We start from the raw sequence: 21,918 nt of genomic DNA, 5'->3' as shown, positions 1-21,918 counted from the left end.
TCTTCCATATGTGTCAGTGGTATTTAATCTTGTCTATACCTATATTTACCATACACTTCTCTAGTCAATAGTCTTGAAAATATTGATTAATTTTAATGAAATCACACCAAAACTAATCTATAACTCAAAGTAGAAACCATAATTGATAATTGATTGATCTTGACAGTTAATAAGAATATGACTTGGGGCGCCTGGTTGGCTCAGTGGGTTGGACCTCTGCCTTCGGCCCGGGTCATGATCTCGGCATCCTGGGATCGAGCGCCATATTGGGCTCTCTGCTTAGCAGGGAGTCTTCCTCCCCCTCTCTCTCTGTCGGCTGCTCTGCTTAGTTGTGATCTCTCTCTCTCTGTCAAAGAAATAAATAAAATCTTTAAAAAAAAGGAATATGGCTTATGTTTGTCAAAACTCATCAAATTAGATATTTAAAATTTGTTCAGCAATCATAAATTTTAATTAAAGGTTAAGAAAAAATTGAGTTCTGGATATCTGGTTTACTTTTTTTTTTCAATTTATTTATTTTCAGAAAAACAGTATGCATTATTTTTTCACCACACCCAGTGCTCCATGCAATCTGTGCCCTCTATAATACTCACCACCTGGTACCCCAACCTCCCACACCCCCACCACTTCAATCCCCTCAGATTGTTTTTCAGAATCCATAGTCTGGTTTACTTTTTATAGTGTTATGGATTATTAGTTTTGTAATTTCTTTGTGTATTCTAGGCTTATTCATCTGTGGCATTGAAGGAAAGGATACCAAGGCTTCTCACTGTAGGGGAAACAAGTTACGAGAAGTTTTTTCTTAAGTAACCTGTATAGTGTGTATCAGAATTGGAGGTATCAGTATGAATGCATAACACACGCACCCACAAGGAGTCTTCTGAGGGATAATAAGCAGTAACACACTAACCAACACAACTAATGTCCACATTGATTTTTAAATATCACTAACTAAAGGGAACCTTGGATCCATGGAGAATGACAGTTTTATTTTGGGATGATCAAGGAAAGTATGAGAAAGCTAAAATCACCTTGGTGTAAAGAACTCCTCAAAAAATGAAGAAGACATATATATTAAAAGTTTAGAATCCAATTAAAAGAAGTTCCCATTCACCATATTTGTGAAATTTGGATATCAGATAAATTATAATATTAATAAATTAAACTTATTGAGTTAAATGAGTATCCTTTGCTGCTTCCAGTCAGCGAACAGGAGAAGAATTAGGCACAAAAATGTCCGTTGCAAGAGAATGGGAGCAGGGGATAACAGTCGAAAAGACTGCTGCCCTGAGCAACTCCTCAGTCTTGCTTTTATTAGTTAGAAACAATAGCCCACAGAAGAGCCAATAAAGGTCAAACGTTAGTTATATGCCTTGTAGCTAAACAAGAAGGAGGGCAAAATATGTCTGTACAAGTAGTATAAAGTTTATAGTTGAACAAGCACATTAAAAGAACTTATCTTTTAAGATAACTAGCCACAGGTGCTCTCCGGGGTGGGGGGAAAGGGGAGATAATGGAAAAATGAAGCAGGCGGTGTTCCACCCTGGTTGAGCCGGGCATCCTCAGCTGCTCAGCTTCAAGGCCGTATATAGTCCTCTCTCCCAGAGGCTTATTGCAGTATCTGTTTTTCTTAAGGCTGTATCTAAATGTGCTTGGTAACTAGTAAAATTTCCCGGGGGTTATATTTTAAGTAATACATTATTCTGAGGGGCAGTTGCAATCCTTGAGTTCATATTGCTTTATAGTAAATGAATAATATACCTGGGAGAAAAGAAAGACCATCTTTATAGTAAAATAGACTTAATTAGCCATATAGAAGTAATAATTAAGGTAGCAAAAAATCAATGAATGCTAAAACTAGTGGATGAAAGTTTCATGAGGAACAAGATATTTACACAGCCTCAAAATATCTTTTAATAGGGATGCCTGGGTGGCTCAGTTGGTTAAGCAGCTGCCTTTGGCTCAGGTCATGATCCCGGTGTCCTGGGATTGATTCCCACATTGGGCTCCTTGCTCTGCAGGGAGCCTGCTTCTCCCTCTGACTCTGCCTTCCACTCTGTCTGCCTGTGCTCGCTCTCGCTCTCTCTGACAAATAAGTAAATAAAATCTTTAAAAAATGTATCTTTTAATAAATTACTTATTATTATATGAAGAAAATAGTAACTTCACAGTCTACAGAGATTTGAAAGAGACTACCTTATCCAAGTGATCAGTTACCAAAACCAGTGGAAAAATCAGCATTATATGGCTCTTCAAATGTGATTAGGAAGGATCTATCATCATTTCTGTTTTATTCCTGCAAAAAATCCCCACTACCATAACCACCAATAACAACAATAAAAAACAAAACCCAAATCTCAGTTTAACTTTGAAGAAAAATCAGGTAAGAGCTAAGCAGAAATAACAACTAAATGCAATGTAAAATCCTACATTAGGCTGAATCTAGAGGTAATAGAAATATATAGAAAGATATAAAAGATATCACTTGAAAAAAATTATAAAATTTTAATATGGACTATGGATTAGATTTTCCAATTTTGATCATTACATTTTGGTTAGAAAACAGAATGATCTAATTAGGAAATATAACCTGAGATAGATAAAGAGACACAATGTCCAACTTATCATCAATGGTTTAGAAAGTATATATATACATGTGTGCATACACATTTATGTTTATAGTACTAGTATTTGTATATATAGAATGTTAAGTGCATGTATGTATATATGTAGAGAGAATGATGAGAAAAACACACAAGATGTATACAACTGTGACTGAAAAAGGGCATATGTAGTACTTTGTACTCTTTTTGGAGCATGGATTTAAATTTAAATTAGAAAAAAGTTACAAAAACAGGCTTGGACTGAAACAACTATTCTCAATTTGATTCTTTATGGATTTGATTTATAAGGGTGTCATTACAGAATATGGACTGTCCTAAAACAACCAAATCATTTCCTCATTTGAGAGTAATTACAAATAACTGAAAGCTATTAAATACCTTAATAATGGATTCATTAATTGGTTTCTAGAATTTCATATTAATACACAAATGTTAGAATATTATTAGTTCATTGAAACCTAGTAGTTGCTATTTATTAAGCTTAGGTATTGGACAACATATGGAATGACTTTATTTTGTGCTCTAACGTTTTCATAACTTTAGGAAATGATGCTTTGTTTTCCATTCATTGACAGTATGATCTTACATTGATTGATGTTTTCATTTATCATATTCTCTTATTAATGTGAAACTCACCCTTATTAATTTATTCCTTTTGGGATTCTTGGGTAATTTTAAGAGCACATAATGATGATAATGGCATGTAGCAACAATACCGTAATTATGAAATTCCTTTTTAAGATTTCCAGTTATGAGGGGAGCAGTCAAGATGGCGAAGTAGCAGGCTGAGATGACAGCAGGTAGCAGGAGATCAGCTAGACAGCTTATCTAACCATTGTGAATACTTACAAATCCAACGGGAAATTGAAGAGAAGAAGAGCAACAATTCTAGAAACAGGAAATTGATCACTTTATGAAATGTAGGACCTGCAGAGAAGTGAATCCAAAGTGACGGGAAGATAGACCACGGGGGGAGGGGCTGGCTCCCGCAAGTGGCGGAGCAATGGAGCACAAAATCATGACTTTTAAAAGTCTGTTCTACAGAGGGACATTGCTGCAGAGGCTGAACCAGGGGGAAGCCCACGTGGGGTCAGCATAACCCCAGGTCAATGGGGTCACAGAAGGGCCAAGGGTGTCTGAGTGTCACAGAGCTTGCAGATATTAGAGCGGGGAAGCTGGCTATAGCAACAAAGCCGAGGAGTGAGCTCTGAGCTCGGGGTTACCTTGAACCGGTGGCAGGCTGGGTGAGCTCAGAGCGTGGTCAGAGCCCAGGGAGAGAGAAGCGACTGGGCACTTCTCTCCAAGTGCAAGCGATTGAGCTCTTTCCTCCAAGCTCGACCAGAGGCCAGGAAGACGGAGGCGGTTGGGTGCTTTTCTCTGAGGGCGCACTGAGGAGCAGGACCCTGAGCTCTCTGCTCTTCTGGGCCAGAGATTGGGAGGCCGCCATCTTCATTCCCGTTCTTTGGAACTCCATGGAAAGCGCTCAGGGAACAAAAGTTCCCCAAAGCAAACCCAAGTGGATTACTTAGCCCAGGCCCTGGCAAGGGTGGTGCAATTCCGCCTGGGGCAAAGACACTTGAAAATCGCTACAACAGGTCCCTCTCCCAGAAGATCAACAAGAAATCCAGCCAAGAGCCAACTTCACTCACCAAGGAGAACAGCCAAATTCCAGAGGAGGAGAAAGCAAATCTTATCTGGACAAAATGACAAGGCAGAAAAACTCACCACAAAAAAAAAGGAACAAGAGGCAGTACCGGGATGCGTGGGTGGCTCAGTTGGTTAAGCAGCTGCCTTCGGCTCAGGTCATGATCCCAGGGTCCTGGGATCAAGTCCCACATCAGGCTCCTTGCTCGGCAGGGAGCCTGCTTCTCCCTCTGCCTCTGCCTGCCTCTCTGTCTGCCTGTGCTCGCTCGCTCTCTCTCCCTCTGTCTCTGAAAAATAAATAAAATCTTAAAAAAAAAAAAAGAGGCAGTACCAAAGGCTAGGGACCTAATCAATACAGACACTGGTAATATGACAGGTCTAGAGTTCAGAATGACGATTCTCAAGGTTCTAGTCAGGCTCGAAAAAGGCATAGAAGATATTAGAGAAACCCTCTCTGGAGAGATAAAAGCCCTTTCTGGAGAAAGAAAATAAGTAAAATCTAACCAAGTTGAAATCAAAAAAGCTATTAATGAGGTGCAATAAAAAGTGGAAGCTCTTACTGCTAGGATAAATGAGGCAGAAGAAAGAATTAGTGACATAGAAGACCAAATGACAGAGAATAAAGAAACTGAGTAAAAGAGAGACAAACAACTACTGGACCGCGAGGAGAGAATTCGAGAGAAAAGTGACACCATAAGATGACACAGCATTAGGATACTTGGGATTCTAGAAGAAGAAGAAAGAGAGAGGGGAGCAGAAGGTATATTGGAGAGAATTATTGTAGAGAATTTCCCTAATATGGCAAAGGGAACAAACATCAAAATTCAGGAGATGCTAAGAACACCCCTCAAAACCAATAAGAATAGGTCCATACCTCGTCACCTGATAGTACAATTTACAAGTCTTAGCGACAAAGAGAAAATCCTGAAAGCAGCCCGGGAAAAAAAAAAAGTCTGTAATATACAAGGGTAAAAACATTAGATTGGCAGCAGACCTATCCACAGAGACCTGGCAGGCCAGAAAGAACTGGCATGATATATTCAGGGCACTAAATGAGAAAAGCATGCAGCCAAGAATACTATATCCAGCTAGGCTATTATTGAAAATAGATGGAGAGATAAAAAGCTTCCAAGACAAACAAAAACTGAAAGAATTTGCAAATACCAAACCAGCTCTAAAGTAAATATAGAAATGGGTCCTCTAAGCAAAGAGAGACCCTAAAAGAAGTAGATCAAAAAGAAACAGAGACAATATACGGTAACAGACACCTTACAAGCAATACAATGGCACTAAATTCATATCTCTCAATAGTTACCCTGAATGTTAATGGGCTAAATGTCCCAATCAAAAGACACAGGGCAACAGAATGGATAAAAAAACAAAACCCATCAATATGCTACCTACAAGAAACTCATTTTAGACCCGAAGATTTAAAGTGAGGTGGTGGAAAACAATGTACCATGCTAATGGACATCAGAAGAAAGCTGGGGTGGCAATCCATATATCAGATCAATTAGATTTTAATCCAAAGACTATAATAAGCGATGAGGAAGGACACTGTATCATACTCAAAGGGTCTGTCCAACAAGAATACCTAACAATTTTAAATATCTATGCTCCTAACATGGGAGTAGCCAACTATATAAGCCAATTAATAACAAAATGAAAGAAATACATTGACAATAATACAATAATAGTAGGGGACTTTAACACTCCCCTCACTGAAATGGACAGATCATCCAAGCAAAAGATCAACAAGGAAATAAAGGCCTTAAATGACACACTGGACCAGATAGACATCACAGATATATTCAGAACATTCCATCCCAGCACAACAGAATATACATTCTTCTTTAGTGCACATTTTCCAGAACAGACCACATCCTGGGTCATAAATCAGGTCTCAACCGGTATCAAAAGATTAGGATCATTCCCCACATTTTTTCAGACCACAATGCTCTGAAGCTAGAACTCAATTACAAGAGGAAATTTGGAAAGAACCCAAATACATGTAAACTAAAGAGCATCCTTCTAAAAAATGAATGGGTCAACCAGGAAATTAAAGAAGAATTGAAAAAATTCATAGAAACAAATGATAATGAAAATACAACCGTTCAGAATCTGTGGGACACAACAAAGGTAGTCCTGAGAGGAAAATATATAGCAGTACAAGCCTTTCTCAAGAAACAAGAAAGGTCTCAGGTACACAACCTAACCCTACACCTAACGGAGCTGGAGAAAGAACAACAAAGAAAGCCTAAACCCAGCAGGAGGAGAGGAATCATGAAGATCAGAGCAGAAGTCAATGAAATAGAAACTAAAAGAATAACAGAACAAATCAATGAAAGTCGGAGCTGGCTCTTTGAAAGAATTCGTAAGATTGATAGACCCCTGGCCAGACGTATCAAAAAGAAAAGAGAAAGGACCCAAATAAATAAAATCATGAATGAAAGAGGAGAGATCACAACCAACACCAAAGAAATACAAAGAATTATAAGAGCATACTATGAGCAACACTACGCCAACAAATTCGACAATCTGGAAGAAATGGATACGTTTCTAGAGACATATAAACATCCACAACTGAAACAGGAAGAAATAGAAAACCTGAACAGACTCCAGTAAAGGGATTAAAACAGTCATCAAAAATCTCCAAACAAACAAAAGCCCAGGGCCTGACGGCTTCCCAGGGATATTCTACCAAACATTTAAAGAAGAATTAATTCCTATTCTACTGAAACTGTTCCAAAAAATAGAAATGGAAGGAAAACTTCCAAACTCATTTTATGAGGCCATAACCAGACAAGAATCCCATCAAAAAAGAGAATTATAGACCAATATCCTTGATGAACACAGATGCAAAAATTCTTACCAAAATACTAGCCAATAGGATCCAACAGTACATTAAAAGGATTACTCACCACGACCAAGTGGGATTTATTCCTGGGCTGCAAGGTTGGTTCAACATCTGCAAATCAATTGATGTGATACAACACATTAATAAAAGAAAGAATAAGAACCATATGATACTCTCAATACATGCTTAAAATGCATTTGACAAAGTACAGCATCCCTTCCTGATCAAAACTCTTCAAAGTGTAGGGGTAGAGGGCATATACCTCAATATAATCAAAGCCATCTTTGAAAAACCCACCACAAATATCATTCTCAATGGAGAAAAACTGAAATCTTTTCTGCTAAGGTCAGGAACATGGCAAGGATGTCCATGATCACCACTGCTGTTCAACATAGTACTAGAAGTCCTAGCTTCAGCAATCAGACAAGAAAAAGAAATTAAAGGCATCCAAATCGGCAAAGAAGAATTCAAACTCTCACTCTTTGCATATGATATGATACTATATGTGGAAAACCCAAAAGACTCCACTCCAAAACTGCTAGAACTGGTACAGGAATTCAGTAAAGTGTCAGGATATAAAATCAATGCACAGAAATCAGTTGCATTTCTTTACACTAACAACAAGACAGAAGAAAGAGAAATTAAGGAGTCAGTCCCATTTACAATTGCACCCGAAACTATAAGATACCTAGGAACAAACCTAAGCAAAGAGGCAAAGAATCTAAAACTATACTTAGAAAATGATAAAATCCTCATGAAAGAAATTGAGGAAGACACAAAGAAATGGAAAAATGTTCCCTGTTCCTGGATTGTAAGAGTAAATATTGTGAAAATGTCTATGCTACCTAAAGCAATCTACACATTTAATGCAATCCCTATCAAAATCCCATCCATTTTTTTTCACGGAAATGGAACAAATAATTCTAAAATTTATATGGAACCAGAAAAGACCTCGAATAGCTGAAGGAATATTGAAAAAGAAAGCCAAAGTTTGTGGCATCCCAATTCCAGACTTCAAGCTCTATTACAAAGCTGTCCTCATCAAGACAGTATGGTACTGGCACAAAAACAGACACATAGATCAGTGGAACAGAATAGAGAGCCCAGAAATAGACCCTCAACTCTATGGTCAACTAATCTTTGACAAAGCAGGAAGGAATGTCCAATGGAAAAAAGACAGCCTCTTCCAGAAATGGTGTGGGAAAAATTGGACAACCACATGCAGCAAATTGAAATTGGACCATTTCCTTACACCACACATGAATAGACTAAAAATGGATAAAGGACTTCAGTGTGAGAAAGGAATCCATTAAAACCCTTAAGTAGAACAGAGGCAGCAACCTCTTAGACTTCAGCTGCAGCAACTACTTCTTAAGAACATTGCCAAAGGCAAGGGAAGCAAGGACTAAAATGAACTATTGGGACTTCATCAAGGTCAAAAGCTTTTGCACAGCAAAGGAAACAGCAAAAGCAAAAGACGGCTAACAAAATGGGAGAAGATATTTGCAAACGACATATCAGATAAAGGGCTAGTATCCATGTTGCTACAAAAGTTGGGTATTCATCCTTTCTGATGGAGGCATAATACTCCATAGTGTATATGGACCACATCTTCCTTATCCATTCGTCTGTTGAAGGGCACTTATTTGTGGAGCATAACAAATAGCATTGAGGACATGGGGAGTTAGAGAGGAGAAGGGAGTTGTGGGAAATTGGAAGGGGAGGTGAACCATGAGAGACTATGGACTCTGAAAAACAATTTGAGGGTTTTGAAGGGGCAGGGGTGGGAGGTCGGGGTACCAGGTGGTGGGTATTATAGAGGGCACGGATTGCATGGAGAACTGGGTGTGGTGCAAAAATAATGAATACTGTTATTCTGAAAATAAATAAAAAATAAATTTTTAAAAAAAGGCTAGTATCCAAAATCTATAAAGAGCTTAGGAAACTCAACACCCGAAGAACAAATAATCCAATCAAGAAATGGGCAGAGGACATGAACCGACATTTCTGCAAAGAAGACATCCAGATGGCTAACAGACACATTAAAAAGTGCTCCACATCACTCGGCATCAGGGAAATACAAATCAAAACCACAATTGAGATACCACCTCACACCAGTCAGAATGGCTAACATCAACAAGTCAAGAAATGACAGATGTTGACGAGGATGTGGAGAGAGGGGAACCCTCCTACACTGTTGGTGGGAATGCAAGCTGGTGCAACCACTCTGGAAAACAGTGTGGAAGTTCCCCAAAAAACTGAAAATAGAGCTACATTATGACCCAGCAATTGCACTACTGGGTATACATCCTATGGATACAAACGTTGTGCTCCGAAGGGGCAGGTGCACTCAAATGTTTATAGCAGCAATGTCTACAATAGCCAAACTATGGAAAGAACCTAGATGTCCATCAATAGATGAATGGATAAAGAAGATGTGGTACGCTCTAGTTCCATCCATGTTGTCACAAATGGCAAGATTTCATTTCTTTTGATGGCTGCATAGTATTCCATTGTGTATATATACCACATCTTCTTGATAAAAAATAAAAAAATTAAGAAGATGTGGTATATGTACATAATGGAAAACTATGCAGCCTTCAAAAGAAATGAAATCTTGCCATTTGTGACGACGTGGATGGAACTCGAGGGTATTACCCTTAGTGAAATTAGTCAATCAGAGAAAGACAACTATCATATTATCTCCCAGATATGAGGAAGTTGAGATGCAATGTGGGAGGGTTTGGGGGGTAGGAAAAGAAAAAAATTAAAGAAGATGGGATGGGGAGGGAGACAAACCATAAAAGACTCAGTCTCAAAAAGCAGACTGAGGGTTGCTGGGGGAAGAGGGGACAGGAGAGGGTGTGGGGATATAGACATTGGGGATGGTATGTACTATGATGAGTGCTGTGAAGTGTGTAAACCTGGCGATTCACAGACCTGTACCCCTGGGGATTAAAATACATTATATGTTTATTAAGGTAAAAAAAGATTTCCAGTTATTAGGCAAAGACTGCATTTCAAATAAAATGTGATTCATTTATATTTTTAGTGCTAAAATGATACTGCAGGCTCAAAAAATGTATATAATCATCCCTCCAATTTTTTATGCCCCTCTAATACCATCACTGGCTCTTCTAAATATTAAAAAGCACATGTAAATATGCCATGAATCAAACAAAAATTTACACATGAATGTTCATATCAACATTGTTCATAATAGTGCCCAAGGGGAAACAACCTAAATGTCCATCAGGTAATTAATGGATAAACAAAAGTGGTATATCTGTGCAATGGAATGTCATTTATCCATAGAAAAGAATGAAGTATTCATAGATTCAACCACATTTGTAAACCTTGAATATATTATACTAAGTGAAAGAAGCTAGTCCCAAATGGTAAATATCTAGAATCAGTAAATCCTAGAAACAGAAACGTATCAATGGTTGCCAGGGCCTGAAGGAAGCAGGGAATCACTGCTTGATAGATATGGAGTTTCTTGCTGAGGTGATGACAATGCTATGAAAGTAGATAATGGTGATGATTGTACAACTGTGTGAGTGTATGACTAGCCACTGAATTGCACACAGTGAAATGGTTAAAGTGGTGCCTTTTATATTATATGTTACCTCAATAAAAAATGTAGTTCTGGAGAGGAATATAAAAACTGGATTAGAGCGCTGCCTGTGCTGCATAAACAATGAATCTTGGAATCTTAAAAATAAAACAAAACAAAAATTGGATTGGAAGACCCAATAGCCTTTAGAACTTTAACTTTGTGATAGCAAATCTACTTTATGAAAACCCTTGTCTTGTTAGCAGAGGAGATTGTAAGTTAAGATGACATGATAGAATGTGTTAACTAACTAACTAACTTGCATAGCTGATATACTTAGTGGTCATGCTTTTTAATTCACAGGAATCACAGGGAATCAAATACTGAGAGGGCTCCAGGCACCTGGATGACTTAGTTGGTTAAGTGACTGTCTTCCACTCAGGTCATGATCCCACAGTCCTGAGATCGTGTCCCTCACTGGGCTCCCTGCTCAGATGGGAGCCTGCTTCTCCCTTTCCTTCTGCCTGCTACTCTGCCTGCTTGTGCTCTCTCACTCTCTGTCAAAAAGAAAACAAACAAACAAACAAACCCACAACAACAACAACCGAGAGGGCTTATTCCAGTCACTGTGCTAGCTCTTCTTCCAGCAACATGGGGGTGATAGGCTGTTAAGCAAAAAGCTGAGAAAAATCCAATGTTAGCATCTAAACTGACTGATTTCCCATTCATCTCTGACAAACAAGACACAGAGCAGCCAGAATTGAAACTAGCAGAGAGACAGCGATGGAAGTATAAGAACATTTCATAAAGGTCATGGGTAAGAGAGTGAATTAGCAAGAATGGTATTGCCTGCATGAATTAAATACAATATTTGTAGGTAAAATAATTCTAGAAAAGTTGTGGTAAGCTTTAGATTTTAAATCTAGCTCCATATCAAAATCATTGTTCAGATATTATAAAGAGATTTTCTTAATACATTTATTTTCTTTTTTAAAAAGATTTTTACTTTTTTATGTATTTGTTTGTCAGAGAGAAGGAGACAGAGAGATAGAAAGCACAGAGGGGAGCAGAGGCAGAGAGAGAAGCAGGCTTTCTGCTGTTCAAGGAGCCTAATGTGGGACTCGATCCCAGAACCCTGGGACTGAGCTGAAGGCAGACACTTAACTGACTGAGCCACCCAGGCGTCCCCCAATACATTTATTTTCAATAAAATGTTTAACTAGAAGAGGAAAAGATTATGTTATAAGTAAATTTCCTAGGAAGAGGAGAAGTAAAATGAAATTTTACAGTTACCATAGCTCTTAAGGCAATTACCTTTTTTTTTTTTTTAAAGATTTAACTTATTTCAGAGAGAGGGAACATGCAAGTGTACTCGTGCCTGTAATAAGACAAGTTAGGGGAGGAGCAGAGGAAGAAGGAATGACACAGAATCTGAAGCAGACTCTGTGTGAGCACAGAGCTTTTGTGTGGTTTGATCTTACTACCCCAAGATCATGACCCGAACTGAAATCAAGAGTTGAAAGTCCCACTGACTGAGCCACACAGGCTCCCTGAAGACAATTACATTCAAAACAACAAGATCTCAATATAGTTATATCATGTTACAGATTAATAAGTGTGGAAAAAAATCAATATTTGAAAGTGACTTTGCTTCATATGCAAACAAGAGATGATTAAAAATAATCTTGATATGGGGCGCCTGAGTGGCTCAGTGGGTTAAAGCCTCTGCCTTCGGCTCAGGTCATGATCCCAGGGTTCTGGGATCGAGCCCCACATCGGGCTCTCTGCTCGGCAGGGAGCCTGCTTCCTCCTCTCTCACTCTCTGCCTGCCTCTCTGGCTACTTGTGATCTCGCTCTCTGTCAAATAAATAAATAAAATCTTATAAAAAAAAATAAAAAATAATCTTGATATAATCTTACCCTCACAGACTTCCTTACCACAATGGATTTTCTACTGGAAAGAAAAGATTAGAATAACTAACAGTAACATGGGATTTCAAAAACCACTATGATTTTTTTCCATGAATAGCATAGTATTTAAAGCCTATTACATAATTTTTGAAGTGTTTAGACAACTTAATTTTTTTCTCTGATGTCAGCAATGGAATTTAATCAACAGAGAAAAGCAGACACATCAATAAACTGAGTGTATGATTGCAGAGAGAGATCCCATGTACTATGTCAGCTTACATACTTTCATTGTCTTTTCTCATCCCTTCCCCAGAAAACTATACTACTGCTTGAAAGGTCATATGTTGTAGTGGACTGAAGATGACTTGATATTAGAATATAGGCTCCTCTATTAACTACCTATGATGTATTGGTGACTGTACCCAATCTTTTTCTGTCTACATTTTGATACAGCTTAAATGTATTTCCAGGACTGGTAAGGGCCTTGATGATGTTTGAAAAGAGTTTGACATATCACTGGAGTTCAAAACAAGTAGTTATTTTAAACATTATGTCAGCAAAAATTATTTATTTATTTAATTTTTTTTTTTAAAGAATGTATTTATTTATTTATTTGACTGAGAGAAAGACAGAGCACAGCAGGGAGATTGGCAGGCAGAGGGAGAGGGAGAAGCAGGCCCCCATGGAGCAAGGAACCCTATGCGGGGTTCCATCCCAGGACCCTGGGGTTATGACCTAAGCTGAACGCAGATGCTGAACCGACTGAGCCACCCAGGTGACTGCTGGTAGAAGTAATTTAATTTAATTTTTAAATTAACATATAATGTATTATTTGTTTCAGGGGTACAGGTCTGTGAATCATCAGTCTTACACAATTCACAGCACTCACTATAGCACATACCCTCCCCGGTGTCCATCACTCAGACACCCTAGCCCTCCCAAACCCTCCAGCAGCCCTCAGTTTGTTTTCTGAGATTAAGAGTTTCTAATGGTTTGTCTCTCTTCCCAGTCCCATCTTGTTTCATTTTTCCCTCCCTTCCCCCATGAACCCTGTCCTGCCTCTCAACTTCCTCATATCAGAGAGATCATATGATAATTGTCTTTCTCTGATGGACTTACTTTGCTTAGCATAATACCCTTTAGAAGTAATTTAAAAGAGGGGCACTGGGTGCCTCAGTTGGTTAAGCATCTGCCTTTGTCTCAGGTCATGATCTTGGGCTCCTGGGATTGAACTCTTTGTTGCGCTCCCTGCTCAGTAGTGAAGTCTGCTTCTCCCTCCTCATCCTATCTCTATGTCTCATAAATAAATAAAATCTTAAAAGAAAAAGAGTGTTTAGGTGTTATTTCAGGCCCCCTTTTATTTTTATTGTTTTTTTTTAAAGATTATTTATTTTAGAGAGAGAGAGAGAGAAAGAGGGTAAGCAGGGGAAGGGGTAGAGGAGGTGGGAGAGGGAGAAGGAGAGAATCTCAAGCAGTTTTCCTGCTCCATGAGGAGTCCCAAGTGGAACTCTATCTCACAACCCTGAGATCATGACCTGAACAGAAATCAAGAGTTGGCCACTTACCTGACTGAGCTATGCAGGAGCCCCTCAAAGCCCACTTTGAATTAATTAATTTGTTAGTTAATAGTTTTATTTTCCTTTATTTTATTTATTATTATTTTTAAATTTTCAATTTAAATTTAATTAGCCAAGTTATACTACATCATTAGTTTCAGATGTAGTGTTCGATAATTTTTTAAAATTTTTATTTATTTTTTAAATTTCTTTTCAGTGTTCCAGAATTCATTGTTTATGTACACACACTCAGTGTTCCATGCAATATGTGCCCTCCATAATACCTGCCACCAGGTTCACCCAAACTCCCACCCCCTACCCCTCCAAAACCCTGATTGTTTTTCAGCGTCCATAGTCTTTCATGGTTTGTCTCCCCCTCCAATTTCCCCCAACTCCCTTCTCTCCATCTCCCTATGTCCTCCATGTTATTTCTTATGCTCCACAAATAAGTGAAACCATATGATAATTGACTATCTGCTTGAGTCTGCTTATTTCACTCAGCATAATCTCTTCCAATCCTGTCCATGTTTATAAAAAAGTTGGGTATTCATCCTTTCTAATTTATCAGTTGCATAACACCCAGTGCTCATCAAATTATATGCTTTCCCTAACCTCACTTTTAAAATTTAAAATTTATCTGTCTTGTATTTCCTTATTTTTTTCCTATTTCTACTGCTTAGATATCCTTGATATCTTCTTAAATCATTCACTTAGCTTTGTGTTGATGTGAATAATGGTCTTATTTCATCATCATTTAAAATTTGGTGTTTTAATTTGTGCTTATGCATTTATTCTAATTTTGTAACCTATAGTGAGTGACATAATGTTTGCATTTTATTTTTTATTTATTTATGTTTTAAATATTTATTTATTTGAGATAGAGTGAGGGAGAGACAGAGAAGAGCATGTGTGAGTGGGGGGCGGGGCAGAGGGAGAGAATCAACAAGCAGAATCCCCCCTGAACACTAAGCTCATGATGGGGCTTGATCTCACCACCATGAGATGATGACCTGAGCTAAAACCAAGATTTGGACGCTTAACCCACTGAGCCAGCCAGGCGCCCCTGTTTACATTTGTTTTAAATTAAAGATATGCCTTTTAAGTGAAGTTCTCTCATAAAGATAAGTAAATAATTAGAAGTCTTATCAGTGTTCATGAAGCTGTTTCCATCTCTTCAGTTCTGATTATTTCTAAATTCCCTTTGATATCTTTGTTTTCACTTGTTTTCATTATTTTAATTAGCCTAGAATACTTATTTGGTTTCTTTTGAGGCATCTTTGCTGTTGCTGTTTTCTATATTGTATTTGGGTCTTAGATTATGTTATTAATTTGATGACATTGATTAGGGGAAGAAACTAGTTTGTTACTATATTGTGTGTCTTCTGTAGAATTTATATAGTTTTAAATATTATTACTTTCCTTCCTTCCCTAGAACATTGAAGAAAAGACTAAGTCAGAAGTGGATATATGTTTAATTACTTGGAAATATATTTTAAAGTTTTACAGTGAGGAAAGCCACTATGCATGAGTTTGGTTTGAAAGTAAAAGGAGTTTGATTAAGGTGAGATTAGGACGTATTTTTAAATGTCTTTAAAAGGGTTAATATGACTACATTATAGGCACAAAGCAATGAAACAAATCAGAAGCTGTAGTTAAATACTTAGAGGACTTTCTTCTTTGATTTTACACTGATTCGTCAAAACTTCAGGATCTTTGAGAGAAATGTTATCTTCTTTATGAAATCATTAAAAGCTTGTTGCACTTGCTTATTCCTCAAGGTGTAAATGAAAGGGTTCAACAGGGGTGCAACAGAAGTGGTGAGCACCGAAACACCTTTATTTGTGGCTACCTCTTCTTTTGCTGACGGCTTGATATAGATGAAGATGCAGCTGCCATAGGTGATGGAAACTACAATCATGTGTGATGAGCAGGTAGAAAAGGCCTTTTTTCTTTGTTGGAAAGAGGGGAATCTCAGAATTGTCCTGACGATGTATGTGTAGGACAGAAATACACACACTAAGGTGATAATGAGTGCAAATACAGCCACAAAGATAACCATTTGTTCTAGTAGCCACGTATCTGAACATGAGATCTTCAGGAGGGGACCTGCATCACAGCCAAAATGGTCAATGGCATTGGAGTCACAGAATTCAAGCTGGAGGCCCAAGCTCAGGGGTGGGAGAACGATCATCAAGCCAGATACCCAGCAACAGAGGATTAATAAGGTGCACACCCTATTGTTCATGATGGTCATGTAATGAAGGGGTTTACAGATAGCAACATAGTGATCATAGGACATGGCTGCCAGGAGAAAAAATTCTGTTGCTCCAAAGAGAAAAATAAAAAATATTTGACTTGCACAAGCATTGTAGGTAATAGTATTGTCCCCAGTTGATATACTATATAGGAATCTAGGAATACAGACAGTGGTAAATGAGACTTCTAAGAAAGAGAAATTTCTGAGAAAAAAGTACATAGGCGTTTTAAGATGAGAGTCTACCAATGTGAGGGTTATAATTGTAAGGTTCCCTGTTACACTCAAGATATAGGTGAGCAATAGAAAGATAAAAAGCAGGATTTGCAGTTGTGGGTCATCTGTCAGTCCCAGCAGGATAAAAGTTGTTATTGCTGTGTAGTTTCTCATCACTGACTTTTGACATCCATCCATTGGCATGTGAAAATAAAAGAGATTTTTATAAGGAGATCAATATTTGAATTCTGTAGCAAAAGACTGAGTATAAAAGCCCAGCAAACCAAGTCTACATTTATTTTCTCATTTCACTTATAATCAATATTACCACTATTCCAGTTAGCCTTCCTGAATATTCCACATCTGAGTAGTAAAGCTTATTCCTTCAGAGTTCATGTTTCTGTAAAACAATGCAACATTTTCTCAGATCATTCTTTGCCCCTCAAAATTTGCAGCTGTACATGCTCACTGTTTGTAATTCATCACATGGATTGGATTTACAAATAAGTTAGAGCAAAAAAAAGGTGATTTTACTTAATGTGTACTTAAGTTGTTGTAATGTGTACTTTGTTGTTTATCCAAGACAAATCTTGGATATATATTATATCCAGATAACAAAGACCATGACTTCTCTTCAGTTGTTATTATCAAGGATTGTTTTAAGTATAAGATGCATTTCTGCTGGAAAACAAACAACAGTGACAACAAAACACAACATTGGACCCTGAGATTTTCCCTTATTTCTTTATTCTTAACTGCTTGTATTCCTTATCTTAACTCAAAGATGGTTTGATATACAACTCTTTTATCTATCATATCAGAAAAGGAATACCTTCACTACGCATACATGTTATTTTTTAGTTGCCTGTGGCTCCATATCTCTCAAAAGCCCTGAAATGTAATCTATGTTTAATACCAATAAATACAGTCTTCCAGAGGCTATGCACCTTTTTATTTTTTAATTATTTTTTTTTTATTTTTAGAGAGAGAGGCAGGAGGGTCAGGAGAGGGAGGGAGAGAATCTTAAGCAAGTTTCATGACCAGTGCAGAGCCCAACTTGGGGCTCCGTCTCACTAACCTGAGATCATAACCTGAGTTGAAATCAAGATTGGAGCATTTAACCAACTGAGCTACTCAGTCTCCCCGCAGGCTATGCATTTTTAATTGGTGTTTTTAATTTCTTCAAAAAGATACTATCATCTCCACCTTCTCATCTTACCCCTACTTTGTTTAGGTCTTAAGGCTCTGCAAACTTTCATGTCCAACCTCCCACTGCTCTAAAATCCGCAGGAATTTTATTACTATTGAAGTCATTGGCATATTTTTTTGTAGTTTCTTTGCCTGACATCCCCACAATATTTTTTTAAATTAAGATTCTGTCATCCTTCAAATTGATTCCATGCCTTCATCCTGACTTTCTTCCTGACTTTCTCTCTCTTTTTAAAGATTTTATTTATTTGACAGAAAGAAAGAGAACACAAGCGAGGGGAGTAGCAGGCAGAGGGAGAGGGAGAAACAAGTCTCGTAGAGCAGGGGGAGCTCGATGTGGGATTTGACCCCAGAACCCTGGGATCATGAACTGAGCCAAAGGCAATTGTCCAGTCAACTGAGCCAGACACCCTATATATATCTTTTTTACTGACCTACAGTCTCCTCATTCTCTATTCACCTATGAAGTATTTCTGTTACCCAATGTTTTTTCTTGAGACCCATCTTTTCTTGTTTGCTCTTTGTTCTTCTTCTTATAAGACTGCATGCTCTCCAAGAGGATTTCACTTCATGCAACTGATTTTATTCTCATTCATATGAATTCCAGAGGCCAGAACTTTTCCAAATAAAACAATTGCTAAGTGCACATTTCTAGTTGTCTGTTCCACAGACTCTTCATATACCATGAATTCAAAGTGAAATCATGGTCCTTCTGCAAGCCTTATTCTCTTCTAGTGTTAACTATTTATTGATGAAGATTAGTCTCTAGTGTGTAGCCTGCAAGGGTCTTCATGGACAGGACCTTCCTTATTTTCTTATTTTATCACTTACATATTCCTTACCTTTCTTTATGCTAACTTAAATTCCACAAACATTGACTGCTTGTATTCTTCATGTTTTTCAAAGTCTCTCTCTTCTTCCCTTCCCTTTCCTTCCTCTCCTCTCCTCTCCTCTCCTCTCCTCTCCTCTCCTCCCCTCTTCTCTTGAATGGCTGTCTTTTTTTTCCCCTTCTTTTTTTTCTCAAGGGCTGTCTTCTTTACCAGGGCTACTCATTGGTCCGTCAGAATTCTCCTTAGGTATCAGTTTTCTAAGGAAATTTTCATTCACCCTCCCAGACTATGTGAGATTAGGATACCATGTTATTTCTAAACACCTGTTGTTTACTCTTCCTTGGAATAAATCACTTGGTATACCTCCATATGCTTATATGTCTCCTCTCTGTTTCTGTACACTTTTCCAAAATAGAGATTATGTTTTGTTATATAATTGTGAACTGGAGGAAAAAAAAAAGAGTCATCTATATACTTAGACTAAGATATCTTCTTTAATGCCTAGTTTGGTCAGGTGGCTCAGCATTCTTATTTTTCTTTATGGTGATCAAGAATTTCATATGATGTTAATGTCTGACTCCACCCAGACAATTAAGGAAGTTTGTTGCCCAGCCTCATCACTCATATCCTCACCTCCGTTCCAATCAGTGCTGTTATAAAATGTACAGTCACCTTATTTATATATTTACATTATAATTGGAGATACACATGAAAGATAAGTAAAATATTAACTGGCTGCCTTTTCTTATATCATGAGTCTCTTTCTGTTGATATTATGTGTGACCATTATGTATATTATTCAACAACAGGAAAGGACTCTATTTCTGTTTGTGGAGCTGTAACCACTCCGAGTCCTCAATTAGCATTAATTGTTTATAATGGTAACTATGAGAATATGTCTTATATGAAAACACAGTCTCTAGGGTTTCTGCTATTGCTCCATTACTAAAGGACATGGTATCTTCCCAGGAGACATCAATTAGTTTGCTATATGAATAATTTTTCACTAGATTGGTTTTAAAATAATACCTGCAAATGAAAGAGCCCTCTGAGTGTGGCAATATTAATTCTCTCTTCCTATGGACATGTGCCTTCTAAAGGCTTATGAGGTATACAAGGCAAGGCAAGCTTCATTTTAAAGGAACTATCACAGGAAAATGGACACTCCTGAAGGGACTCTAATTAAAAACTCTGGTAAAGGAAATAATGTGGACCTGATACAACTAAAGTGAAGACACTAGCACAACTAGCTGCCAACATTAAGAGCACCTGGGGGGCCCAGTCAGTTATGTGTTTGTCTTTGACTCAGGTCATGGTGCTAGGGTCCTGGGACTGAGCTCTCAGTTGAGCTCCTTGCCGGTAGGCAGTCTGATTCTCTCCTGCCAATCCCACCCCTGCCCCCTGACCCAATCATGTAGTCTCTCAAATAAATAAATAAAATCTTAAAAAAAAAAGCTACTAGCCAACCTTATGTAAGAACAGCCCGTCACATGCATTTCCATCATCCTTAAACTCTCAAGGTTTTTCAAATCAACGAAACTGTTTCTTTGATGACTCTTCGACTGCTGAAGAGTGATATCTTTGTGAGCCTCTCATACCAATCAGTGGCTTATACAGGAAAGAAAAACAGAGCTCTTTGTTTTCAAACTTTCTGAGATTTTTCATTTCCTCTCAATCTTCTTTCTTTGGGAAATTCTATTTTTGCTTATATTAGAAAGTTCAATTTATTAATTTTTTTTCATGGAAGTGAAATAGTGTACTAATAATTTACTATGGCCTATTCTTTGCCTTGTCTTTTGATTTGGTTTATCTAAGAACTGATTCGCTTTTAAAACTTCAGGGCTCCAAAACAGCAATAAGTAGAACTAACTACAAAGTAACTAAAAGTTGACATCCTGCTCTCATCTCCTTTTTCATACTTCCCTCTGGATATACAGCAAGCAGAAGTTGTCCTGGTGGAAATACACTTCTCACCTTGCTATCCTGAACAGAGCTCCATGAACAATAAAAATGGCCTCTCTCTCTTCACTCATCAAATTATTCAAATTATTTTTATTGAAGAATTAGATTTTAAGAGAACATTTCTGTTTAAGTAATAGATGTTTAGGAAGGATTGAATTAGTTCTGTTTAAATTTTTCATCATAAAAGAATATTTACAAATTAGAAAATGTAGGGGGTGTGATTATGGACATTGGGAGGGTGTGTGCTTTGGTGAGTGCTGTGAAGTGTGTAAACCTGGTGATTCACAGACCTGTACCCCTGGGGATAAAAATATATGTTTATAAAAAATAAAAAATTAAAAAAAAGAAAATGTTAGCATTTTAAGCAATGTAATATGCTTTCTGGGTACAAATCCCAGAATATTTCTGTATGTTTTTGAAACTACACTGTGTGAATGATTACTTATGGATGCAAAGTATAGCTCTGGCTATTTATGAAGGGATACTGAATAGTTCACAACATGCCTACTACAATTTTCCACATTAAAAGTTGAAACAAGCTTAAGTAACTGTATTACAGAGGAAAATGCCAACAAATATTACTCTTTATTATCTCTTAAAAGAGAAAATAATTCTCATGTCTACCTACAGTACTTACTCTTTAGGTAATTATTCGTGCTTTTAGCTGGCAGCCTTTTACTGTTTCTCTGTGTTTTGGGGAAAGAGATGTGCCTCAAGTCCAATTGCATCAAGTCACAGTCACTCTTCAGCTATTTTCTGAAGGAACTTGAGTTCTTTAAGTTTCCTATTTTCACTCTCATTAGAGACTCTTATTTTAAACCTTGGAAGCATTTTCTTTGGTCTCTGTCATGAAGGGAAGAAAACTTCATGTAGGGGAGGAGAACAAACACATTTTATCTGGGTTTTGGAATAGCTCTGATTGTTCTGAGCCAGGATTTGGCTTTTCTCCTCTAAAAATAATAGTATTTATATTCCTCTGCTCTATCTTCTGGGGTGCACTGGGATCACGTGTATGAATAAAGTAATGGATCCTTAGTGACCTGGGGTCTAATGTCACTAAGGAATCTTTTGCTTAATGAACTTTGGCAAACAACTAAAATAGACAGCAGCAGGGATGTTGTCCTTTGAGACAGTAAGATAGAACAACAGCATGGGACAGAGAGGCCAGGTGCCCATCACATTAATGAGAAAAATGTGCAAGCCTGATTAAATTCTCTTTTACACTTTCTAAAGATATGGTATAAGAGACTTTAATAATCAAAATATTTTGCCTTCCATAATCTCCCAAATCATTTTTTG

The 21,918-nt window shown here is 37.6% G+C and overlaps 1 protein-coding gene across 1 annotated transcript; it reads right to left on the bottom strand.

Moving 5' to 3' along the window:
- Nucleotides 1-15,844: 15,844 nt before the first annotated feature.
- LOC101682030 (olfactory receptor 6C2) lies at nucleotides 15,845-16,792 on the bottom strand. The gene has a single exon (XM_004781547.1). It carries the CDS (start codon nucleotides 16,790-16,792, stop codon nucleotides 15,845-15,847), a length of 948 nt encoding a protein of 315 aa, XP_004781604.1.
- Between the last annotated feature and the right edge of the window lie 5,126 nt (nucleotides 16,793-21,918).

The sequence above is a fragment of the Mustela putorius genome, unplaced genomic scaffold (assembly GCF_011764305.1).
Source record: "Mustela putorius furo isolate JIRA1106 unplaced genomic scaffold, ASM1176430v1.1 tig00003988_pilon_pilon_pilon, whole genome shotgun sequence".
Lineage (NCBI taxonomy): Eukaryota > Metazoa > Chordata > Mammalia > Carnivora > Mustelidae > Mustela > Mustela putorius.
Note: the sequence above shows the minus strand (reverse complement) of the source record. Positions and strands in the feature narration are given on the sequence as shown.

What these genes read in the sequence shown, in the direction of transcription:
- LOC101682030 (XM_004781547.1), bottom strand. Translation starts at nt 16,792, where the DNA reads ATGAGAAACTACACAGCAATAACAACTTTTATCCTGCTGGGACTGACA.